We start from the raw sequence: 26,905 nt of genomic DNA on the forward strand, positions 1-26,905 counted from the left end.
TTATTGGTTCGTTCCCTGGTCTCCCCCTGAAGGAAATACAGACCAGGGACCAAAATTGTCAAAAGTACTGGAGGGCCAGAAATCCACTTTAAAAACAAACTAAAATTACCCAGTCAGATTTTCTTCTCATTAAAAGATGGTCATACAGTTTGCTAAATTATTTGCGACCCCATTAAAACAAAATAGTCTATTTTCAGCAATATAACAGAATTTGGGTCAGTCTTTAAAAAACACTTCCTGTATTAGGCCAATCTTTATAAATTTTATTTCAATGCGGTTTTTAATGCGCCAAAGTTTGAGTAAAAGTCGAAGAGAAAGTAAACATGTTTTATTAAAAGACACACTTTCTGTTGTATGCTCTGTCACACAAATGGTTGTAATCGGCCAACTAGAGGAGGAACTTTACAGTAGATAAAAGTAAATTGGTGAATAAATAAAAAACATTAATCAAAAACTGAAGAAAAGATTGGAGAAAAGATGAAGAACAGGAAGATGGTTTTAGAGCAGGCGAGTCAAACCAATTTCTACATTTCTAATCATGAAGCCATTAAAAAGGGCCGGTTGCACCTGTGTGGATGATGTGGAAATATAAACAAAATTAGCACCTTTGTCCCAGTTTATACAGTTTATCTGCCAAAATAGGTTCATATCGGGGTGAGTTACACTTTAAAATCGTCATTCTGAACCACTTTTTCTCTTTTTGGACATTTCTGGACATTGTTTAAAGTTATGGGAAAACTGACATCTAGTGGCGGGATGATGTTACTACACGGTTTAATAAAAATCAACATTCGGCCCAGTTTTAGCCACTTTATACAATTTAAAAGGATATATGCCTCTACTTTATGACATATGCCTTTTTTGGCTCTTTTGCGCCGGATAAATTGCCTTCAGTCTGTTTGACCTAAGTTTTAGAGGATTAAAAGGGCAGGAACCTAATTTTATTACTATACTTCTTTATACTTTTTAAAATACAAACTTATAACACGGGGAGTTGTAACCAGTGTGGGAGGATGAAACAGTAGAACTGTTTCCTCCAGAGTCATTCCATTTTAATAATAAAATTTATGCATTTTTTTCTCTTTAATTTGACTTTTACTGTAAAAACTATTCAGCTTCACAGACAGCGTCCTGCAGAAGAGTTCATCCCCCTTTACCTTTTCTACGTTTTGCAGCATTAAAAACATAAATGTCAATAAATCTACTGAGATTTTATTAAGTCGAGCAAAATGAAAATGTAAAAACAAATATCTGAAAAGTGTGGCATGCATTTACATTCAGGACCCTTCCCTCTAAATCCTCTAAATAAAATCCAGTACATTTTATTACACATTTCAATAAGTATTAACCTACAAATTAATCTGATTAAAAACCCAAAATATAAAGTAACCCAAGAACTAACTTTAAATTCAAAGTAATTCAGAATAAAAAGCTCCAAGATTCTGTTTAAAATCACAGAGTTTTAATCAGATCATCAAGGTTTCATCTGGACTTTGTGATCTTCATGCTGAGAACATCAGAGCTGCTGTTTTCTCACTGAGATCTTCATCGGTAGCATTTTAACTTTATCCAGAGTGTTGAAGTATGGAAACATCTTGTCAGTGAAGGTGTGTGTGAAGGTGTGTATGTGTGAGTTAGTGTCCAGATCAGAGAAGGACAGCTTTCCTTTGTCCCAGTCCAGATTCACTCTGATCCTCTGGAGCTTCTTCTGGACTGAGAGAACCATGAGAGGAGATGAAGGAGACACTGCGTAGTGTTTACCTTTATTGAACCCTATAACCAACCATCCAGACCTTATGTCTCCCTTCCTCTGGACAGACTCTTCTATCACACCAAGCTCCCAGCCTTCACTGTCTCCAACATCAACATCCCAGCTGTGGTTCCCTGAGTTGAAGCCCTCAGAACTCAGGACAGACCTCCATGACCCAAACCTCTCTGGATTATCAGGAAGCTGCTGTTCTTCTCCTGAAGTCAAACTGGTCAGATCTTCAGACAGGATGAGTCCTGGACAAGCAGTGTTTGGGTCCAGGATGAGAGGAGTGTAGGAGACCATGTTCTCCATGTTGCTCCAGATGTTGAAGGCCAGGTTGCCCAGATGTTTGGCCTGGTCTATCAGAGCTCCTGAGGGCAGCTGTGGATCCTCCAGCAGGGGGCAGCGCTGGACTCTTTCCACTGCAGCCTTGTAGTTGTGCAGGAATGAGACGTCTTCAGCTCTCAGCTCCTCCTCTGTGGCTCTGACTGTGTCTGAAAGAGCTGCTATCTCTCTGCTCAGAGCCTCCATCTTCTCCTTCATCATCCCACTCTTCTGCTCCTCTTCCTCCCTCAGTGCAGCCAGCCTGGCCTCCTCTTCCTCTGCTAGAAACTGATGAAGCTTTTTAAACTGCTCCTTAATCAGCCTCTCTGTGTGTCGGGCCTGGACCTTCATGTGTTCTGCTGTCTGATCAAACTCCTCTAGAACTTTCTTCCTGAGCTCCAGGTTCTTCTTTAAAGGTTTCAGAGTTTTCTGAAGGTTCTTCTTGTGATCCTCAGCAGCTTCATCAATGGGTCTGAATCTGTGGTTGGTGTGTTTCTCTGAATCTCTGCAGACGAGACACACTGGCTGCTGATGGTCCAGACAGAAGAGTTTGAGTTTCTCAGAGTGCAGACTGCAGAGATCCTCTGAAGCTCTCTGGTCTCTCTGCTGTAGGAAGGTCTCACACAGGTTCTTCAGGACCAGATTACAGGGTGGATCTTTGGTGAAGGATATTGTCTTACAAACCGGACACTCTTGTGCTGGTTTCTCTCTCCACCAGTTCTTCAGACACTCCTTACAGAAGCTGTGGCTACATGACAGAAGAACCGGATCCTTAAAGACGTCCTGACAGACCGGACAGCAGAGATCCTCCTCTAATCTGGAAGCCATTTAGTCTCTGAGTGAAGCTGAAAACACAGAAGGTCCAGTCAGTCATGGTTCCCCTCCCTCCTCTACTAACGTTCCTCAAAGTGACTCTGATTGATGTTCTGGGTCCAACTCACCTTCAGGGTTGGAGGTCTCCTCTTTTTTCTCCTGGACTCAGACGAAGCTGCTGGTTTGTCTCTATGACAGGAATGAAAACTGGTTCCAGGCGGTTTCAGGTGTGTTAGGTGAGAGGCGGAGCCTAAACCTGTTTTTTTTTTCTACCAAGGTTTCATTTTAACTTTTAACAGGTTCTCCTTCATTTTCAGACATCAGATAAAAACAACCTTTTTGGTATTTCTTTTTAATTTTTTTTTCCAAGTGACAGCAGATATTTTCTTTTTATAAATCCTAAAAACTAAACCAGCCTGAGAATACTGAAGGAAAATACGTTTTTGAAAGAAACTGAATAATGTTGCAAATGTAGATAATAGTGATATAGAATGGGAAGAAGCCCCCATAGCTCCTACAGATCTGCATAAGGAGGCAAACCCCCAGAGGAGCGATGGGTGTTCAACCCTAGGAAGGTAAAGCATCACAATGTGCAGCTTTAGAACCTGAGAGGAGCTAGGCCTGGAGGAACCCACAGAACCTTTGGCCTCTACATGAGTCCAGGAGTCTCTCCAGTCAACCAATCAGAGAGAAGAGTGATCTGGTGGCCTCAAGCTTTCAGAACAGTGGAATGGCAGGAGTTTGATGTTATTGTTTTTCTTTAAGAAACAAACACCTCTTAAAGTTTGTTAGAGTTATTTTTATTATTCTCTACATGTTTATTGCATGTAGGGGAGACCGGGTATGGTTGTAACATAGGGGGAGCTGTAACACCACCAGTTCCACCAATCAGGGATAAGACCGGAGTCACATGATCATTTCAGTGTTTACCTGCTTCCTCCCCAATCCCATATTGTGATTGTCAAGGCTGGAAACAGGCACATGCAGATACTAAGGAGAAAAAACGGATTTTGAGGTAAGAAAGTACATTTTTTGACCATGACTATATTTTGTTTAGTACTTTTACTGTTGCAGATAAAAGCATATTACTTACATTAGATGAAAGTGTAATTTCTCAAGACAAAATGTGATGCATTTTCCCGTGCTAATTTCAGACCGCTATGCTACTACAGCTAGCTAAACATGGCTGACAGGGTTGGGGTGGGTTGTAACACATCTTTAAAAAGTGTTACAGCCATCCCCTTACATACAACTAAGAACATTTTGATTTTGATAATTTTACAGAATGCCTAGGCAGTGGATACGAAAGACTGATAGAGGTGTGCCTGCAGATGTTTTAAAAAAAGGCATCTGATGAGGTCACAAAGAAGAGCAAGTCAGTCAGATCAGTTGCAAAGGCGCATGGGATCTGCCATGTAACACTGAGCAGATACTGCAAATCACTGCAGAAGCTGATGGAACAGGGGTCCACTGATCTTCCCAGTGTAGGTTATTGGAGCAGCAACAAAATATTCTCTGAGGTGCAGGAGGAAGTGTTGGCTGACTATTTGACTCAGACAGCAGACCTGTATTATGGACTGACTCCACGTGAGGTAAGCATATTACAGGTTATTCACTGGAGACAAGAGAAGAATTGAATACCAGCGTAGGTGTTAGACAAATTGAAAAACCTTTTGTGTCTGTGTACTCTGATTTTCTCTTTCTCTTTCTTTTAGGTCAGAAAGTTTGCATATCAACTGGCAGTAACATATAACATCAAACACCCACAAACATGGGATGAGAAGCAGATGGCAGGGCCTGACTGGCTCACATTATTTATGAAGCGGAACCCTACCCTGTCAATAAGGAGTCCTGAGGCAACCGGCCTTACACGGGCCACAAGTTTTAACCGGCAAAATGTGGAACGTTTCTTCAACAGCCTTGGACAGGTCATTGAGAGATACAACTTTGACGGGAGCGATATATGGAATGTAGATGAAACTGGTGTAACAATAGTCCAATCACCAGACCGTGTTGTTGCTTGTCGTGGTGTCAAGCAGGTGAGTGCGATGACATCAGGTGAGAGAGGTGTGCTCGTGTCAGTAGCATACGCTGTGCAAGCGCTGGGAAATGCAGTTCCTCCCTTCTTTGTATTCTCCCGCAAACGTTACAAGGAACTCTTCATTCAGAGTGGGCCAACAGGGCGTGCAGGAAGTGGCAACGTCTCAGGATAGATGTTATTCCTTGCTCTTTATGCAAAACACACAAAGGTCAGCCCAGAGAAGAAGGTTTTACTTTTGCTGGATAATCACTGTTCACATATATATGTTAAAGCTATTGATTTCTGCAAAGAAAAGGGAATAGTACTACTTACCTCCCCCTCCCCACACTGTAGCCATAAACTTCAGCCACTGGATCGCAGTGTCTACGGCCCATTTAAGAAAATGGTGAACACTGCAAGTGATGCCCGGATGAAGATGAATCCTGCCAAGAGACCATGTCTATCTTTGTTTAAGAGGCAAAAAAATTATATCGGCATGGTATTTATTTACAAATTTTTTTACACATTGTGTAAACATCAGGGCGTCATGATTAGTCATTTAGCCATTATAGTCCAGAGTTTAACATTTGTCACTAGGATGTTTTCATTCCAATTCTGAAAAGTGCTTGAAAAATAACAAAATAAAAATATTTTTTGTACAAGCATGTATTTTATTAGTGTCATTTATTACAAAATTGCATATTAAAATGCCCAAACAGGCTATTACACTTTCAGAAATAAAAGGATAAAACATACAATTAATTTGCAAATAATCTCGAGTTACCTATCGACATTATGTGATTAATCGAGGAAATGATCCCCCCCTCTGGTTTTTTTGCAAATCGCACACTGGCCAAGACAATGACGATATATGATATTTCAGGTATTGTGAAGACTGCTCTGCCTGCAGCTGCAACACCGAAAAACATTCAAGCCGGTTTCCAGTCCACAGGTATTTGGCCCTTCAATCCTGACATTTTTGAGGAGTGTGACTATGCACCCTCACAAGTCACTGACCGCCCCGACCCAGGTACATCACTGACATCTGGAGCTTTCCAAAAGCAGGGCCAAGGAAAACAACTGGCCGGATCAGGAAGAAAAGGAAATGTGAAATACTCACTGACACACCAGTGAAACAAGCACTGATGGAAGAAGAACAGAGAAGAGGAAGCAAAAATGTAAGGAAGAGTTTCTTTGCAAAGAATAAAGGCAAGCAAAAGAAGAAGAGAAAGCCTGCCAAGAAAATGTTAAAAGCCAATGCTGAGGATTCTGAGACCTCAGACGATGAATATTTTTGTGTTGTCTGTATGGAGCCATTTGGCAACTCAAAGCCACAAGAAGTGTTGGTAAAATGTGCCCTATGCAGTCTCTGGGCCCACCAAGCCTGCACTCCTGGGCTACCATCATTCATTTGTCACCACTGTGACTCTGATTATGGATACACACATAGACACCTTAACCTACAAATAAATCTGATTAATAACCCAAAATATAAAGTAACCCAAGAACTTTAAACTAACTAACTAACTAACTAACTAACTAACTTTAAATTCAAAGTAATTGAGAATAAAAAGCTCCAAGATTCTGTTTAAAATCACTGAGTTTCAATCAGATCATCAAGGTTTCATCTGTACTTTGAGTTATTCATGCTGAGAACATCAGAGCTGCTGTTTGCTCACTGAGATCTTCATCGGTAGCATTTTTACTTTACCCACAGTGTCGAAGTATGGAAACATCTTGTCACTGAAGGTGTGTGTGAAGGTGTGTATGTGTGAGTTAGTGTCCAGATCAGAGAAGGACAGCTTTCCTCTGTCCCAGTCCAGATTCACTCTGATCCTCTGGAGATTCTTCTGGACTGAGAGATCCATGAGAGGAGATGGAGGAGACCGTGCTGAGTATTTACCTTCAGAGAACCCTATAGCAAACAATCCAGACTCTATTCTTCCCTTCCTCTGGACAGACTCTTCTATCACACCAAGCATCCAGGCTTCACTGTCTCCAACATCAACATCCCAGCTGTGGTTCCCTGACTTGAAGCCCTCAGAACTCAGGACAGAATACCATGACCTAAACCTCTCTGGATTATCAGGAAGCTGCTGTATCTCTCCTGAAGTCAAACTGGTCAGATCTTCAGACAGGATGAGTTCTGAACCAGCAGTGTTTGGATCAAGGATGAGAGGAGTGTAGGAGACCATGTTCTCCATGTTGCTCCAGATGTTGAAGGCCAGGTTGCCCAGATGTTTGGCCTGGTCTATCAGAGCTCCTGAGGGCAGCTGTAGATCCTCCAGCAGGGGGCAGCGCTGGACTCTTTCCACTGCGTCATTTTTAAAAGAAACTGAATAAAATGTTGCAAATGTAGATAATAGGGATAGTAGGTACACCTGGTCTGGCGTTCTATTAGCTGTGACATCATCAGAGGAGGCAGATCATCCACTATTACCATCTAACATAGAAAGTACTCCTGGAGGAGAACCTCCAGCAGAACCAGGCTCAGTGTGAACGCTCATCTGCCTCGACCCACTGGGGCTTAGAGAAGACAGAGCAGAGATACAGAAAGCACAGAAGCTCACATTGACCCAGGAGTACTTTCTATGTCAGATGTAATAGGCAAGGCAAGGCAAATTTATTTATATAGCACAATTCAGTACAAAGACAATGCAAAGTGCTTTACATGATTAAAATATAGCAAAATAAAACAGAATAAAAGCAAGTAGGAATAAAATGTAGATAGAAAATAGAACATAAAAAAACATTAGTGGTGTTTTAGTTAACTAGAACAGTTGAATGCAACCCTAAACAAATGTGTTTATAATCTTGATTTAAAGGATCTCAGACTTTCAGCACTTTTACAGTTTTCTGGAAGTTTGTTCCAGATAAGTGGAGCATAGGAACTAATTGCTGCTTCTGCGTGTTTGGTTCGTGTTCTAGGTATGCAGAGCAGGCTGGAGCCAGAAGACCTTAATGGTCTGGATGGTTGATACACTGATAACAAGTCTGTGATGTATTTAGGTGCTAAGCCATTCAGAGATTTATAAACTAACAGAAGGATTTTAAAGTCTATTCTCTGAGATACAGGGAGCCAGTGTAAGGACTTTAGAACTGGGGTGATGTGCTCTACTTTCTTAGTCTTAGTGAGGACTCGGGCAGCGGCGTACTGGATCAGCTGCAGCTGTGTGATCCACTTTTTAGGCAGACCTGTGAAAACACCGTTGCAGTAATCAATTTGACTAAAAATTAATGCATGGATTAGTTTTTCCAGATCCTGCTGAGACATTAGTCTTTTAATCCTAGAAATGTTCTTCAGGTGATAGAAAGCCGACCTTGTAACTGTCTTTAGATGCTGTTGGAGGTTCAGGTCTGAGTCCATCACTACACCCAGGTTTCGGGCCTGATCAGTGGTTCCTAGCTGAAGCGACTGAAGCTGTGAGCTAACTTTTGATCTCTCCTCTATTGGTCCAAATATTATTACTTCAGTTTTGTTTTTATTCAGTTGAAGAAAGTTTTGGCACATCCAGGCATTGATTTCTTCTAAACATTTACTTAGTGCCTGAACTGGTTCATAGTCACCTGGTGACATGGTGATGTAAAGCTGTGTGTCGTCTGCATAGTTATGATAGCTGATGTTGTTGTTTTTTATTATCTGAGCAAGAGGGAGCATGTATAATAGAAGGGGACCCAGGATGGACCCTTGGGGAACCCCACATGTGAATTTTGTAATCTCTGATGTAAAGTTACCTACTGATACAAAAAAATTCCTGTCCTTTAAGTAGGATTTAAACCAGTTGAGAGCTGTACCAGAGAGGCCGACCCAGTTCTCCAGGCGTTCTAACAGGATGGAGTGATCGATAGTATTGAATGCTGCACTGAGGTCTAATAGAACCAACACTGTGGTTCTTCCACAGTCTGTATTTATATGGATGTCATTAAACACCTTGATAAGGGCGGTCTCTGTACTGTAGTGAGCACTTTTTCCACTTTAGTGAATCATTAAACAATGTTGCTACTCCTCCACCTTTCCTTTGCTGTCTGCTCTCACAAAGAAAATTGTAGTTTGGAGGTGTTGACTCCATCAGTATAGCTGCTTCACTAAATTCATGTAGCCATGTTTCTGTTAAAAACATTACATCAACATTATTGTCAATAATGAAGTCATTAATTAAAAGGGATTTTCCTGACAGAGATCTAATGTTTAGTAAACCCAGTTTATATGACTTGGTGGTTGATGGTGTCTCTGTGGCAGGTTGCATCTGACAGTTTATGACTTTTAAGTACGATTGATTATTCCTGTGTGTTTTCCTTTTGCTTTTCTTATTTCTGTGACGTATCATAACAGATATTCCATATTCTCCGTCAAGAGGCCCAGGATCATGCTGGAAGCGGTCTTGTCTAATAAACGTGCGACCAGGGCCCGGTGTACATCACAAGGAAGTTATCTGAAGGTCCTCAGGACAGGAATGTTCTGTGATATGTAGAGGAGGAGGAGGATCTGGACCTCTGCGTCTTTTGGAAGATGCTGATTTAGTCACAGAACTGCGGTTTTCAGAATTAATATGTGGAGAGGATGTCAACCGTAGACCAATCTTAAAGGCATACTATGCAACATTTTTCAGTTAATTAATATGTTCCATACCGTTTTGGATGATTAAATGAGTCATTTCAGGTTGAACTAAGGTTTTCTCGGCCGCCCTGGTGGTCTGTTGGGGAAAAACCGCACTTGCAATTGCAGGAGCAGTCGGCCCGCAGTCACAGGCTCAGTAGTCTCGTGTGCATCACGAGAGTCGGTCTTGCTTTACGGCGAGAACTGCTACACGCCCGCAGTGAAAGGTGTGCTCGTTGGTAGCGCAGTGGCGATATTTGTGCAGTTATCATGGCGGAACCAGCAAGAAAACAGCGAAAGCCCATGTTGGAGCAGGCAAGAAAGAGGAAAAGGGCTCTGGACAGAGAGAGGAGTCGTACACGGGTGAACATAGAAGGCTGCAAGGCTGAAGCGGACCTCGCGTTTCTGCTGATGCGATTGTAAGTAACATTGTAGGGTTTCCCTCACGCTACCGCCTCGCCGACATTCCAAAAAAATAATAATAAAAAAATAAAACTAACTCGATATGCGCGCCGCTCCGCTCAGCCGGTCAGCGGTGCAAAGTTTGTTTCCCCCCCGCTCCGCTCCGCTCCGCTCCGCTCCGCTCCGCTCAGCCGGTCAAATAAACATGCAAGCATATCGAGTTTTATTATTATTATTGTTATTATTATAATAATCTTTTTTTATGTTGGCGAGATGCTACCGCCGCGGCGGCGGCGGCTGCGGCTTGGCGAGGCGGTGGCGGTAGCGTCTCGCCAACATAAAAAAAAAAAAAATAATAATAATAATAAAACTGGCGAGGCGGCGGCGGTCGCGGCTTGGCGAGGCGGCGGCGACCGCCTCGCCAAGATAGCGCTGCAAGAAGCTTGATGTTCATACCTTCACTGTGTTATTCATTGTTTGTACTGCCGTTTTTTCCACTTTTCGTTGCGTTCGCCTGTCTGCTAAGCTCAAAACAACCGCGCCTGGCTTGACGGAGGAACCAGAACAGCTGAGCATCTTTACAACAGTGCACTTTTACTTTCGCCCTCTTGGGGGAGCCTCGCTGGAAAATCAACCCCGGTTGCATAGTATACCTTTAAGGACTTTGTTCATGTTATGAGAAAAATCAAGAAAAGGAACCTCTGGGCTTTGTGGAGAACAGGGGGAGGGGGGTGCAGTCTTGATCGGTGTTTGTGGGGATGGAAGTTTTTGGTCCTCTTTTGAGATCCTGGATGAATCCTCCTGTAGCTCTGACGTAGCCTCTCTCTGTGTCATCTTTCTGGCCATCTTTATCTTGGCTTGTTCGGGCTGCACTGGGCTTATCATTTGTTTTGGCACTGGATATACTTTGTTTTGGAACAAAGCTGATGGTGCATGGTTCAGAGAATAGAAGATGTTTGAAATCAGCCGTTTTGCACCTGACCTATTTAGAGAGAAACCATCTCTGTTGAACAGATGTCTCCTCTTCCAAAAGATGTTAAAGTTGTCTATGAAGGATACAGTTGTTTGACAGCATGGGATTAATTTCCACTGTTATGCTGATGATACTCAGCTATATTTATCCATAAATCCTGATGAATCCAATCAATTACTTCGACTGCAGTCATGTCTTGATGACATCAAAAGCTGGATGACTTTAAATTTCCTGCATCTAAATTCTGACAAGACCGAAGTTTTAATCTTTGGGCCAGAGTCCTCAAAAAATAAACTTCTTAACCAATCACTTAATCTGGGTGGCGTTAACCTGGCCTCTGGTAATAAAGTAAAAAATCTTGGTGTTATTTTTGACCAAGACATGTCATTTAAATCCCATATTAAACAGGTTTCCAGAGTTTCCTTTTTTCACCTCAGGAATATCGCCAAAATTAGAAACATTCTGTCCAGGAGTGATGCTGAAAAACTGGTCCATGCATTTGTTACTTCAAGGCTGGACTATTGTAATTCTTTACTATCAGGAAGTCCACAAAATGCAGTTCAAAGCCTTCAGCTGATCCAAAATGCTGCAGCAAGAGTTCTGATGAAAATCAACAAGAGGGATCATATTTCTCCAATTTTAGCTTCCCTTCATTGGCTTCCTGTTAAATCAAGAATAGAATTTAAAATTCTTCTTCTAACGTATAAAGCCCTTAATAATCAAGCTCCATCATATATCAGAGCTCTGATTACCCCGTATGTTCCTAACAGAGCACTTCGCTCTCAGACTGCAGGTCTGCTGGTGGTTCCTAGAGTCTCTAAAAGTAGAATGGGAGGCAGATCCTTTAGCTATCAGGCTCCTCTCCTGTGGAACCAACTCCCAGTTTTGGTCCGTGAGGCAGACACCCTGTCTACTTTTAAGACTAGGCTTAAAACTTTTCTTTTTGACAAAAATTATAAACTAGTGACTCATGTTACTCTCAGCTACCTTTATAGTTTTACTGCTATAGGCTTAGGTTACTGGAGTATATCAGGATCTAATTTTCTCACTATATTGAGTTCTACTGTTCTTCAATTATGCATTATGTGTTGTCATTTCTGCTTTAACTTTCTGTTCTCTCTCTTTTCTCTTCATAGTAGGTACACCTGGTCTGGCGTTCTGTTAACTGTGACATCATCCAGAGAAGACGGCTCACCTGCTACTACCATCTAATGTAGAACAGATTACTAGATCAATGTGTGCTTCTGTGCTTTTTTGTCTCTCTTGTTGTGTCTCTGTTCTGTCTTCTGTAACCCCAGTCGGTCGAGGCAGATGACCGTTCATACTGAGCCCGGTTCTGCCGGAGGTTTTTTTTTCCCGTTAATGGGTGGTTTTTCTTCCCACTGTCGCTTCATGCTTGCTCAGTATGAGGGATTGCAGCAAAGCCATGTACAATGCAGATGACTCTTCCTGTGGCTCTACGGTTCCCCAGGAGTGAATGCTGCTTGTCGGGACTTTGATGCAATCAACTGGTTTCCTTATATAGGAAATTTTTGACCAATCTGTATAATCTGACCCAATCTGTATAATATGATTGAACTTGACTTTGTAAAGTGCCTTGAGATGACATGTTTCATGATTTGGCGCTATATAAATAAAATTGAATTGAATTGAATTGAATTGTTTGCATGTTTTTTCCAGCCATTTGTTTAGCATCAGAACTCTGGAGAAAATCTTGTCTCCACAATTAACGGGTGCATGAGGGCCGCTGAGAAACACCTTGACATTAAGGCCATCAACTAAGTTCAACAGACGAATGTAATCCTCTTTCAATACTTCGGATTTTCTTATCCGGGTGACGTCACCCAGGGCTTCAGTTTGTATTATTAGTTTTTCCAAGGTCGGGCGTTCTTTCAAGATCCTTGGAAGGATGTCTGATATATCAGACACCAGGCCAAAGTTCCTGTTGTTATACATCAACACCTCTGTGTTATTCTTGTTACAGAAATGTTTACATTTCTGTAACAAGAATACATGAAGCGACAGTGGAGAATGCATGAATCGACAGTGGAGTTTTCCTCTCCACTGTCGCTTCATGCATGTTCAGTATGAGGGATTGCTGCAAAGCCATCAACAATGCAGACGACTGTCCACTGTGGCTCTACGCTCTTTCAGGAGGAGTGAATGCTGCTTGGAGAGACTTGATGCAACCTGCTGGGTTTCCTTAGAGAGGAAACTTTCTGACCAACCTGGAGGATCGGATTGAATTAAAAACTCCCCTTTAACAGGGAGGAGAACCTCCAGCAGAACCAGAACCAGGCTCAGTGTGAACGCTCATCTGCCTCGACCCACTGGGGCTTAGAGAAGACAGAGCAGAGACACAGAAAGCACAGAAGCTCCCATTGACCCAGGAGTACTTTCTATGTTAGAGGGTAATAGTGGATGATCTGCCTCCCCTGATGACGTCACAGCTAACAGAACACCAGACCAGGTGTACCTTCTATGAAGAGAAAAATGACAGAGAACAAAAAGTTAAAAGCTGAAATAACAACAACCAACTTAAATTGTAGAATAGTAGGAGAACTCAGCAGAGTGAGAGAAATAGACCCTGATGTCCTCCAGCAGCCTAAGCCTATAGCAGCATAACTACAGAGGTAGCTCAGGGTAACATGAGACACTCTGACTAGAAGCTTTGTCACAAAGGAAAGTTTTAAGCTTAGTCTTAAAAGTAGACGGAGTGTCTGCCTCATGGACCAAAACTTGAGTACGAACTTTAGCTACTCTACCTTCCTCTGTTTAGCGGGTCATGGCGGCCCCTGATCATCCTAAATCCATTTCCTGGCAAAATAGTAAAGCTTTATGCTGAGCCACTCTGCCCTGTTCAGGTAAAAATCACAGGACCTTTACCTTCAGAACCACCTGGCTCCTCCAGCAGAACCGGCAAACTTTTTTCGGTTAAGTTCAGAGGTTTCTTGTTTCCCAGATGATTTGTGTTCAGATTTTATTAACGCCTGAAAACGAGACAAACACCAAACTCTCTCCTTCATAATAATCACAGCTGGTCGGGTCCATTAACTAAAAGACCTACAAACTGTTACATAAAAAAAGAAATAAAATGATGTGAGAGAGTCACAGAGAAAAAGAAAAACAACTTTAATTTAATCAGGCATCAACAAACCACATAATTTATTACATTTCAATAAATAAAATCTAAACTGCACATTTAGGAACTTGGCGCTGGTCGTTCAGCAGGAACCAAACCGGTCCAGCAGCGTTCTGGTGCCGGCGGGTTAAGAGAAACCTGAGCTGGAGCCGTTTTGGAGACGGGTCGTGTCTGATGGAGGAAGCTCCCCAGTCTCGTCTGCGCACCCATGATCCGAAAAGCGGTGAAGTTCTGATTCTGATTGTTAATTCAAAACGCTGCTTTGCTTTTACCTTCACAAAAGACTGCAAACAGGCAGGAAGCTGATTTAAAAACTGCGTTTAGGTTCTGTTCGTTAGCGCCTCCACGCCTCCTGCCGCGGTCCGGCAGGTCACCGGCGCCGTCATGTGCAAATTGTCCAAATTGTTTTCTGACCTGCTCTGACCTGCTCCACAAAATATGGGCGCATGCGATATTTTAATTAAACAAATTAGTCAGATTTTCTTCTCATTAAAAGATGGTCACACAGTTTGCGAATTCTTTGCGACTCCATTGAGACAAAATAGTCTATTTTCAGCAATAAAAACAGGATTTGGGTCAGTTTTTAAAAAACACTTTCTGTATTAGGCCAATTTTTATGATTTGCATTTCAATGCAGTTTTTAATGTACCAAAGTTTGAGTAAAAGTTGAAGAGAATGTAAACGTTTTTATTAAAAGACATACACTTTAGTACGTGACAGATGGTTGACGTGTCACAATACCAGGTCACTCCTGTACAGTAGTTGCCGCTCTGTCACACAAATGGTTGTAATCGGCCAACTAGAGGAGGAACTTTACAGTAGATAAAAGTAAATTGGTGAATAATTAAAAAATATTAATCAAAAACTGAAGAAAGGATTGAAGAAAAGATGAAGAACAGGAAGATGGTTTTAGAGCAGGCGAGTCAAACCAATTTCTACATTGGGGTGCTTCGTAATCATGAAGCCATTAAAAAGGGCCGGTTGCACCTGTGTGGATGATGTGGAAATATAAACAAAATTAGCACCTTAGTCCCAGTTTATACAGTTTATCTGCCCAAATAGGTTCATATCGGGGTGAGTTACACTTTAAAATCGTCATTCTGAACCACTTTTTCTCTTTTTGGACATTTCTGGACATTGTTTAAAGTTATGGGAAAACTGACATCTAGTGGCGGGATGATGTTACTACACGGTTTAAAAAAAATCAACATTCGGACTGGTTTTAGCCACTTTATACAATTTAAAAGGATATATGCCTCTATGACATATGCCTTTTTTGGCTCTTTTGCGCCGGATAAATTGCCTTCAGTTTTAGAGGATTAAAAGGGCAGGAACCTAATTTTATTACTATACTTTTTTATACTTTTTAAAATACAAACTTATAACACGGGGAGTTGTAACCAGTGTGGGAGTATGAGTCATTCCATTTTAATAATAAAATGTATGCATTTTTCTCTTTAATTTGACTTTTACTGTAAAAACTATTAAGCTTCACATCCAGCGTCCTGCAGAAGAGTTCATCCCCCTTTAACTTTTCCACGTTTTGCAGCATTAAAAACATAAATGTCAATAAATATGCTGAGATTTTATTAAGTGGAGCAAAATGAAAATGTAAAAACAAATATCTGAAAAGTGTGGCATGCATTTACATTCAGGACCCTTCCCTCTAAATCCTCTAAATAAAATCCAGTACATTTTATTACACATTTCAATAAGTATTAACCTACAAAAAAATCTGATTAACAACCCAAAATATAAAGTAACACAAGAACTAAGTTTAAATTCAAAGTAATTCAGAATAAAAAGCTCCAAGATTCTGTTTAAAATCACCGAGTTTCAATCAGATCATCAAGGTTTCATTTGGACTTTGTGTTCTTCATGCTGAGAACATCAGAGCTGCTGTTTGCTCACTGAGATCTTCATCGGTAGGATTTTTACTGTTTTCAGAGTGCTGAATAATGGAAACATCTTGTCAGTGAAGGTGTGTGTGAAGGTGTGTATGTGTGAGTTAGTGTCCAGATCAGAGAAGGACAGCTTTCCTCTGTCCCAGTCCAGATTCACTCTGATCCTCTGGAGCTTCTTCTGGACTGAGAGAACCATGGCAGGAGATGGAGGAGACCATGCGTAGTATTTACCTTTATAGAACCCTAGATCTAACCATCCAGACTTTATGTCTTCCTTCCTCTGGACAGACTCTTCTATCACACCAAGCTTCCAGAATACACTGTCTCCAACATCAACATCCCAGCTGTGGTTCCCTGAGTTGAAGCCCTCAGAACTCAGGACAGACCACCACAATGACCCAAACCTCTCTGGATTATCAGGAAGCTGCTGTTCCTCTCCTTTAGTGAAACTGGTCAGATCTTGAGACAGGATGAGTTTTGGATGAGCGGTGTTTGGGTCCAGGATGAGAGGAGTGTAGGAGACCATGTTCTCCATGTTGCTCCAGATGTTGAAGGCCAGGTTGCCCAGATGTTTGGCCTGGTCTATCAGAGCTCCTGAGGGCAGCTGTGGATCCTCCAGCAGAGGGCAGCGCTGGACTCTTTCCGCTGCAGCCTTGTAGTTGTGCAGGAATGAGACGTCTTCAGCTCTCAGCTCCTCCTCTGTGGCTCTGACTGTGTCTGAAAGAGCTGCTATCTCTCTGCTCAGAGCCTCCATCTTCTCCTTCATCATCCCACTCTTCTGCTCCTCTTCCTCCCTCAGTGCAGCCAGCCTGGCCTCCTCTTCCTCTGCTAGAAACTGATGAAGCTTCTTAAACTGCTCCTTAATCAGCCTCTCTGTGTGTCGGGCCTGGACCTTCATGTGTTCTGCTGTCTGATCAAACTCCTCTAGAACTTTCTTCCTGAGCTCCAGGTTCTCCTTTAAAGGTTCCAGAGTTTCCTGAAGGTTCTTCTTGTGATCCTCAGCAGCTTCATCGATGGGTCTGAATCTGTGCTTGGTGTGTTTTTTTGAATCTTTGCAGACGAGACACACTGGCTGCTGATGGTCCAGACAGAAGAGTTTGAGTTTCTCAGAGTGCAGACTGCAGAGATCCTCTGAAGCTCTCTGGTCTCTCTGCTGTAGGAAGGTCTCACACAGGTTCTTCAGAGCCAGATTACAGGGTGGATCTTTGGTGAATGATATTGTCTTACAAACAGGACACTCTTGTGCTGGTTTCCCTCTCCACCAGTTCTTCAGACACTCCTTACAGAAGCTGTGGCTACATGACAGAACAACTGGATCCTTAAAGACGTCCTGACAGACCGGACAGCAGAGATTCTCCTCTAATCTGGAAGCCATTTAGTCTCTGAGTGAAGCTGAAAACACAGAAGGTCCAGTTAGTCATGGTTCTCCTCCCTCCTCTACTAACGTTCCTTAAAGTGACTCTGATTGATGTTCTGGGTCCAACTCACCTTCAGGGTTGGAGGTTTCCTCTTTTCTCTCCTGGACTCAGACGAAGCTGCTGGTTTGTCTCTATGACAGAAATGAAAACTGGTTCCAGGCTGTTTCAGGTGTGTTAGGTGAGAGGCGGAGCTTAAACCTGTCTTTTTTTCTACCAAGGTTTCATTTTAACTTTGCTTGCAGCTGAACAGGTTCTCCTTCATTTTCAGACATCAGATAAAAAACAACCTTTTTGGTATTTCTTTTTAAGGTTTTTGTCCAAGTGACAGCAGATACTTTCTTTTTATAAATCCTAAAAACTAAACCAGCCTGAAGGAAAATACATTTTTAAAAGAAACTGAATAAAATGTTGCAAATGTAGATAATAGTGATATAGAATGGGATGAGCCCCCATAGCTCTTACAGATCTGCATAAGGAGGCAAACCCCCAGAGGAGCGGTGGGTGTTCAACCCTAGGAAGGGGAGCGAGCACTCCCAGAAGAACCTCCCCAACTGAGCTGCAGAAATGAAAATATAATCAGAAGCTTTAGATGCAGCAGTTTAAAGATGTGTAACAATAGAGGTCCAAAGATCTGTCAGTCGAGCATGAAATGCATGAAGCAACCATCAGCATCACAATGTGCAGCTTTACAACCTGAGAGGAGCTAGGCCTGGAGGAACCCACAGAACCTTTGGCCTCTACATGAGTCCAGGAGTCTCTCCAGTCAACCAATCAGAGAGAAGAATGATCTGGTGGCCTCAAGCTTTCAGAACCGTGGAATGGCAGGAGTTTGATGTTATTGTTTTTCTTTAAGAAACAAATGCTTCTTAAAGTTTGTTAGAGTTATTTTTATTATTTTCTACATGTTTATTGCATGTAGGGGAGACCGGGTATGGTTACAACATAGGGAGAGTTGTAACACCACCAGTTCCACCAATAAGGGATAAGATAGGAGCCACATGATCATTTCAGTGTTTACCCGCTTCCTCCCCAATCCCATATTGTGATTGTCAAGGCTGGAAACAGGCACATGCAGATACTAAGGAGAAAAGTTTGTCTTTGTTTCTTCCAGCAAACGTTCCAGCCCTTGTTTCCCAAGCTTTCTATCCTTCAGTGATTCTCTGTGTACTGACCTTTGGACTGTCGTCAAACCACAGAATTTTTTAAACTATCAAAGTTGTCATTTGAGTCCAGGCGGACTTCCTGTTTGCGGTAAGGCGTATTGCGTCACTTCCTGTTGTTGCTGTGTGAACGACGGAGCTTTGCTCCAGGTTCTCTCGCTTTTTATCTTTAAACCTCTTTGCTGTAACATCTGTTTCCAAACATAAGCACTTTTAAAACATTGTCTGTGGCTGCTCATCACGTTTGGGAACTCCTCGTGTTTCACACGGTTTGTTCTTTGGCGTGATAATAGGGCGTTAGCCTAGCTTTAGCCTAGCGTTAGCCTAGCGCTAGCCAAGCCTTAGCCTCATAATGGCTTCTCCGGCTCTGACTAAGTCTCCTATCTGCTGTTCTCTGTGTCAGATGTTCAGTTATTCCTCTGCCTCCTTTAGTGATGATGGTACATGTAATAAATGTAGTGTTTTTGTAGCTTTGGAGGCGAGGGTGTCAGAATTGGAGACCCGGCTCCGTGCTGTTGAAAAACCAGCTGATAGCCGCTCTTTTGCTAGCGCGGAGCCGCATAGAGTAACTTCACGTAGCGAACCTAAAGCAGTAGCACCCAGCCAGCCTGGTAACCAGGCTGGCTGGGTGACAGTTCGTAGGAAGCATAGCTCTAGATTACAGACCCCAGATCACCACCAACCCATCTGCGTTTCTAATAAATTTTCCCCTCTGAGCGACAATCTCGCCGAGGAGCCGACCTTAATTATTGGCAGCTCCATAATGAGAAATGTGGCACTAAAGAAACCAGGGACCATAGTTAAATGCCTACCAGGGGCCAGAACAGGCGACATAGAATCCTACCTAAAACTACTGGCTAAGGATAAGCGTAAATACCGCAAAATTGTTATTCACGCTGGCGGTAATGACACCCGGTCACGCCGATCAGAGGTCACCAAAGTTGGTGTTGCTTCGGTTTGTGAGTTTGCTAAAACTATGTCGGACTCTGTAATTTTCTCTGGTCCCCTGCCTGATCTGACCAGTGATGACATGTTTAGCCGCATGTCATCATTCAACCGCTGGTTGTCTAGGTGGTGTCCAGAAAACGACGTGGGCTACATTGATAACTGGAGAACTTTCTGGGGAAAACCTGGTCTGATCCGGAGAGACGGCATCCATCCTACTTTGGATGGTGCAGCTCTTCTTTCTAGGAATCTGGCCGGATTTATTAGTTCTCCTAAATGCTGACAACCCAGGGTCCAGACCAGGAAGCAGAGCCGTAGTTTAACACACCTCTCTGCAGCTTCTGTACTGTTACCCACCCATTACCCTATTGAGACGGTGTCTTTCCCACGGCCAAAACTTAACAGATCAAAAACTGATCTAAAAGGAACAAATCATAAAAACCTAATAAAAATCAATATGGTTCACCTTGAACCTAAAAATAAAATAATAAAATGTGGTCTATTAAATATAAGGTCTCTCCCTCCAAAGACTTTGTTAGTTAATGAATTGATTTCTGATAATCAGATTGATTTGTTTTGTCTCACAGAAACCTGGCTACAAGAGGACTACGTTAGTATAAATGAGTCAACCCCCTCCAGTTATTCAAATTTCCACATTCCCAGATCTGTGGGAAGAGGAGGAGGAGTGGCAACTATCTTTCAGTCTGATTTATTAATTAGTCCCAGGCCAACTAATAATTACAGTTCTTTTGAACATTTAACCCTCAGTTTCCCTCATCCAAACTGCAAAGCAATAAAACCTCTTCTGTTTGTTGTTTTGTATCGTCCACCAGGCCCTTACACTCAGTTTTTGGATGAGTTGTCAGATCTCTTATCTGATTGGGTGTTAAATACTGATAAGGTTATTATAGTGGGTGATTTTAACATCCATGTTGACACTGAATGTGATAACCTTAGTGTAGCCTTTAAAACTATCCTAGATTCAATTGGTTTTGTTCAAAATGTGCATAAACCGACGCACTCTCGGCTCCATACTTTAGACCTTGTTCTGACATATGGCATTGATTGTGAAGAATTAACAGTATTCTCTCACAACCCTGTCCTGTCTGATCATTTTTTAATAACATTTGAGTTTAATCTAACTGAATTCTCCACCCCCAAAAGAGGGTTCCATTATAGTAGATTTTTATCGGATAATGCTGTATCAAAACTTAAAGAGTCTGTCCCCTTCTTAATATCCTCAGTATTGCAGAAATGCCCTGTAGATGGCAGCATTGCTGTTTCTTCCCATTCACAAATCGATACCTTTGCTAACAATGTGACTTCCTCATTGCGTTCTGCATTAGACAATGTAGCTCCCTTGAAAAAGAAGGTGATTATTCACAGGAAGCTGGCTCCTTGGTTTAATTCAGAGCTGCGTTCCTTGAAGCACAATGTTAGGAAATTGGAGAGAAAATGGCGCTCTACACACCAAGAGGAATCCTACTTAATCTGGAGGGACAGACTATTGTTGTATAACAAGACCCTCCGCAGAGTTAGAGTAGCATATTTTTCATCATTAATTGAAGAGAATAAAAATAATCCTAGATTTCTCTTTAGTACAGTTGCCAAACTTACCCAGAGCCACAGCTCTGTTGATCCATCCATTCCCTTAGCTCTTAGTAGTAATGATTTTATGGGATTCTTCATAAATAAAATTGATGCCATTAAAAATAAAATAATTGGCATCCTCCCAAACATGATTACCTCGTCCTCAGTAAGTGAGGCAGCATTGGAGGAATCTTTAGAATCTGCGCAGTGTTTGAACTGTTTAGAAGCAGTAGAGCTTTCTGAGCTATCTACAATTTTAGCTTCATCTAAACCTTCTACCTGTATGTTAGACCCAATCCCAACCAAGTTGTTTAAGGAGATATTCCCTTTGATCAGTGGCACTATTTTAGACATGATTAATCTATCCTTAGTAAATGGATATGTACCACAGGTTTTGAAAGTAGCTGTTATTAAACCTTTACTTAAGAAACCTTCTCTTGATCAAGATGAGTTAGTAAATTACAGACCTATATCTAATCTTCTTTTCTTATCTAAAATTCTTGAGAAAGTAGTTGCTAATCAACTTTGTGAACATTTACAAAGTAATGACCTACTTGAGGAGTTTCAGTCAGGCTTCAGAGCTCATCATAGCACTGAAACAGCTCTGGTGAAGGTCACTAATGATATTCTCATGGCCTCAGATAATGGACTTGTGTCTATACTTGTCCTGTTAGATCTCAGTGCTGCGTTTGATACAGTTGATCACAATATTCTCCTACAAAGACTTGAACATACTGTAGGGATTAAGGGGAAAGCATTAGGCTGGTTTAAATCTTATCTGTCAGACAGATTCCAATTTGTTCATGTTAATAATAAATCTTCCTCAAACTCTAGGGTCACCTGTGGAGTACCACAGGGTTCAGTCCTTGGACCAATTCTCTTTACTATATATATGCTTCCGATTGGCAAAATTATCAGACAGCATGGGATTAATTTCCACTGTTATGCTGATGATACTCAGCTATATTTATCCATAAATCCTGATGAATCCAATCAATTACTTCGACTGCAGTCATGTCTTGATGACATCAAAAGCTGGATGACTTTAAATTTCCTGCATCTAAATTCTGACAAGACCGAAGTTTTAATCTTTGGGCCAGAGTCCTCAAAAAATAAACTTCTTAACCAATCACTTAATCTGGGTGGCATTAACCTGGCCTCTGGTAATAAAGTAAAAAATCTTGGTGTTATTTTTGACCAAGACATGTCATTTAAATCCCATATTAAACAGGTTTCCAGAGTTTCCTTTTTTCACCTCCGGAATATCGCCAAAATTAGAAACATTCTGTCCAGGAGTGATGCTGAAAAACTGGTCCATGCATTTGTTACTTCAAGGCTGGACTATTGTAATTCTTTACTATCAGGAAGTCCACAAAATGCAGTTCAAAGCCTTCAGCTGATCCAAAATGCTGCAGCAAGAGTTCTGATGAAAATCAACAAGAGGGATCATATTTCTCCAATTTTAGCTTCCCTTCATTGGCTTCCTGTTAAATCAAGAATAGAATTTAAAATTCTTCTTCTAACGTATAAAGCCCTTAATAATCAAGCTCCATCATATATCAGAGCTCTGATTACCCCGTATGTTCCTAACAGAGCACTTCGCTCTCAGACTGCAGGTCTGCTGGTGGTTCCTAGAGTCTCTAAAAGTAGAATGGGAGGCAGATCCTTTAGCTATCAGGCTCCTCTCCTGTGGAACCAACTCCCAGTTTTGGTCCGTGAGGCAGACACCCTATCTACTTTTAAGACTAGGCTTAAAACTTTTCTTTTTGACAAGAATTATAACTAGTGACTCATGTTACTCTCAGCTACCTTTATAGTTTTACTGCTATAGGCTTAGGTTACTGGAGTATATCAGGATCTAATTTTCTCACTATATTGAGTTCTACTGTTCTTCAATTATGCATTATGTGTTGTCATTTCTGCTTTAACTTTCTGTTCTCTCTCTTTTCTCTTCATAGTAGGTACACCTGGTCTGGCGTTCTGTTAACTTTGACATCATCCAGAGAAGACGACTCACCTGCTACTACCATCTAATGTAGAACAGATTACTAGATCAATGTGTGCTTCTGTGCTTTTTTGTTTCTCTTGTTGTGTCTCTGTTCTGTCTTCTGTAACCCCAGTCGGTCGAGGCAGATGACCGTTCATACTGAGCCCGGTTCTGCCGGAGGTTTTTTTTCCCGTTAATGGGTGGTTTTTCTTCCCACTGTCGCTTCATGCTTGCTCAGTATGAGGGATTGCAGCAAAGCCATGTACAATGCAGATGACTCTTCCTGTGGCTCTACGGTTCCCCAGGAGTGAATGCTGCTTGTCGGGACTTTGATGCAATCAACTGGTTTCCTTATATAGGAAATTTTTGACCAATCTGTATAATCTGACCCAATCTGTATAATATGATTGAACTTGACTTTGTAAAGTGCCTTGAGATGACATGTTTCATGATTTGGCGCTATATAAATAAAATTGAATTGAATTGAATTGAAAAAACGGATTTTGAGGTAAGAAAGTAAATTTTTTGAACATGACTATATTTCCCCCTCCGGTCCCCCTATATAAAAAGGGGGACCGGAGGGTGTGTTCCAACTATAGAGGAATCACACTCTTAAGCCTCCCTGGTAAGGTCTATTCAGGGGTTCTGGAAAGGAGGGTCCGTCGGATAGTCGAATCTCGGATTCAGGAAGAGCAGTGTGGTCTACATGTGCTTTGTGTATATGGAGAAGGCATTCGACCGTGTCCCCCGAGGGATCCTGCTATATAAATAAAATTGAATTGGAAACTCCCCTTTATCAGGGAGGAGAACCTCCAGCAGAACCAGAACCAGGCTCAGTGTGAACGCTCATCTGCCGCGACCCACTGGGGCTTAGAGAAGACAGAGCAGAGACACAGAAAGCACAGAAGCTCACATTGACCCAGGAGTACTTTCTATGTTAGATGGTAATAGTGGATGATCTCATACTCAGCGTTTCTGGTTTCAGAACAAATGATATAAGTCAGGTAACTAAACACAACAGCGTCCGATCAACCATGCCTTGAACGTGAGCATGAAAAAACGTCCGATCACTGGAACGCAATTAACGTGATTCACCATGGCAACGACTGGAAATAAGCTTGGAAGTGCGCATGTCCTGCGAGTAAACTTAGAAATCTTTAAAGAAGGCATATGGACAATATTAAACCATAAGAAACAATGTCGTTGCTGCTGAAAACCGCAAGAGAGAATTGTTGAAAAAGTCAATACATGCGCAATATGAAAGTTATGTGATGGAGAATTAAAGCTGTTTTCTCACACTTCACTCGTTCAACACTAAAGGGGGAGTATGTTGGGGGGGGGCATTGATTACTAAAAGCATTGAAATGACATGGCAGCAAATCATCATGAAGTACAGTTTAACCAGGTAAGGTTAAGTTAAAAGTTTCCTTATGTTGAATGGTACTCAACTAAAGCATTAATTGGCTATATTCAGCACATGCAATTAATGATGGGATTGTGTGTGTTATTGAAATAACTGATATGCTCATCGTTTTGCCATTGTTCACCAATACTTAAAATGAGTTGACACTGATTAACTTGTAGGTGTTTAATTTGTGCCAACCTCACTTTATATTACCACATAGGCTATATATAATGGAAAATTAGAGCTGGAAGTGCCAAAATTTGATACAGAATAAATTATTGCTTTCATTCTGGAACACCTTAAAACTATAACTGAGTAACATTTCTGACAGCGCAACATACGGTTGCTTCCCGTTAATGGGGAGTTTTTCTTCCCACTGTCGCTTCATGCTTGCTCAGTATGAGGGATTGCAGCAAAGCCATGTACAATGCAGACGACTCTCCCTGTGGCTCTACGGTTCCCCAGGAGTGAATGCTGCTTGTCGGGACTTTGATGCAATCAACTGGTTTTCTAATATAGGACATTTTTGACCAATCTGTATAATCTGACCCAATCTGTATAATATGATTGAACTTGATTTTGTAAAGTGCCTTGAGATGACATGTTTCATGATTTTGCGCTATATAAATAAAATTGAATTGAATTGAATTGAATAGTGTGTGCAAACGGATATTGCGGTTTATTTGACCGATTTTGTTAACCCTGCATTTAGTCATGAGTCAGTTTTGAAGTTATCCTCAAAAGAAGCAGCTAAAATTGAGGAATTTATGACTAATGTTAATGGTTTGCATTGTTTTATTATAGATACTGATATTGCAGAACGGCAGAAACTAGTAGATACAGTAAATATTACGGGATCATCACAGGACGGTCCCCAAACTATTCATTATATGTAATCGCATTTTCATAGTCCCACGAAATGTAGATGCCCTTGTCACACAGTAATTTAAGAACACAGGAGTTTTCTAGTTGTTCACTTGGTAACATGCAATTTCTGGTGAATAAACTTCCCAGTATCAGTGCAGGTGGTCGAACATGGCTGGCTGAATTACAAAATTTAACCAAAGGCTTACAACTGGCTCTCTGTGATTTTAGAGCCATTTTAAGACTTTCTGTGTCTGCGTCTGTAATTGCTGTCATCGAAAATGTTGCTCAATCGTCCCACATGCCTGATGAAACTTTATTGTCTTCAGTAATTTCTTCCTTGGAAGATGCAATTGTACTACACTTTCCATTATCCACATCAGTTGAGCTTCCTAAATTTGACAACAGCGTCCTACACATTACATAACTCAAGCTGCAGAGAAATGGATCAAACACACAGGTGTGGATCCTAAAACAAATTGCTCCAATATGGGTGAATTATTTAGAGGGGCAGTTTTGGATGGGGTTCCTTCTTTAGTGTCCCTGCTTATGAAACAAAATCCTGATATGCCTGGGTGTTCGTATGCTCGCTGGGACACCTGTTTGATCGACTATTTGCATATGGCTCAAAGGGAGGATAGAAAGTCGAAGCAAGACTTAGAGGACTTGCAACTTCAATTACTTAAATTACAGTTATTAGAAGCAAAGCGGAAAGTGACCAAGAGAAAGCAGGAGATGACACAAAGAAATGTCTCTGCGGGTGTATCATGTGGTGCTCAGACCCTGATGGTTCCACCACAGTCTAATTTCATTTATGGAGGGTGGCCACCTCCTCCGCTTTTCTGTTCTTTATTTGATTCCAGATTTGTTGTTCCTGTCTATGGACATGGATCTCATTGTGACAGTCAGTGCAGACATGGAGACAGGACCAGGAGACCGAGTAGACGGGGCGGACATGTCAGAACTTTTCGACCATCTACGGACATCTGCTTTAAATGTGGTCTCTCTGGGCACTGGGCCAGGGACTGTTTCGCATCACCAAATCCTGGCATGAAGTCCCAATACAATCTCACCTCCTGAAGGTCAGTACCCCAGAAAGGGGATAACGCTCCCATGAACAATGTTTCCTCACCCTGGAGAAGTGGCCAGCGCTCATGAACAGCGCAGATCCCAAACTGTCAAGGGAAGTGACTGTATGAATTTTTGCGCACATTGGAGCCACCTGTTTCATCAGACACTGAGTCATGGACTGAGACTTTGTCACTGAGGTGCTTGCAGAGACGTTGCAGCGACCTACTGCCACACTGGGGGAAGAGATGTACAGTTCCACGCCTGGAAGCCTTTGAATATGAAGTCTTACCTCCGATCTCATGTTTGCCTGATCTGTTGCATGTCAATCCGAGTCCATCTCAGGTGCCGCAGCCTGGTATCAAACATTTTCTAAGGTAATTCAGACAATTATTTTTAGCCATATACTACTGAATAAATTTAAAGGCATGTGATATTGGCTGATATGTGTTCTCATATTTTTATGTTTGAGCTCCTAGGCAAACGATCTGGAGCTGGGTAATAACTTCTTAAGGCAGCCGATTGAGCAGATACCAGCAGTAC

General features: G+C 41.8%; 2 protein-coding genes across 3 annotated transcripts; both read right to left on the reverse strand.

Moving 5' to 3' along the window:
- Positions 1 to 1,458: 1,458 nt before the first annotated feature.
- On the reverse strand, positions 1,459 to 17,471 carry LOC118567167 (nuclear factor 7, ovary-like). Of its 2 annotated transcripts, XM_036151622.1 has the most exons (3): positions 13,766 to 13,784; positions 3,016 to 3,076; positions 1,459 to 2,919 (listed from the first exon to the last, which is right to left on the reverse strand). In XM_036151622.1, exon 3 carries the CDS (start codon positions 2,900 to 2,902, stop codon positions 1,517 to 1,519), a length of 1,386 nt encoding a protein of 461 aa, XP_036007515.1. In that variant the 5' UTR covers positions 2,903 to 2,919; positions 3,016 to 3,076; positions 13,766 to 13,784; the 3' UTR covers positions 1,459 to 1,516. The 2 variants fall into 2 exon arrangements, with proteins under 2 accessions (XP_036007515.1, XP_036007516.1); XM_036151623.1 differs by lacking the exons at positions 3,016 to 3,076; positions 13,766 to 13,784 and adding an exon at positions 17,414 to 17,471.
- LOC118567165 (nuclear factor 7, brain-like) lies at positions 15,769 to 17,315 on the reverse strand. Its single transcript, XM_036151618.1, has one exon. The coding sequence runs from the start codon at positions 17,298 to 17,300 to the stop codon at positions 15,912 to 15,914; it is 1,389 nt and encodes a 462-aa protein (XP_036007511.1). The 5' UTR covers positions 17,301 to 17,315; the 3' UTR covers positions 15,769 to 15,911.
- Positions 17,472 to 26,905: the final 9,434 nt, after the last annotated feature.

The sequence above is a fragment of the Fundulus heteroclitus genome, chromosome 20 (genome assembly GCF_011125445.2).
Source record: "Fundulus heteroclitus isolate FHET01 chromosome 20, MU-UCD_Fhet_4.1, whole genome shotgun sequence".
NCBI classification, from domain to species: domain Eukaryota; kingdom Metazoa; phylum Chordata; class Actinopteri; order Cyprinodontiformes; family Fundulidae; genus Fundulus; species Fundulus heteroclitus.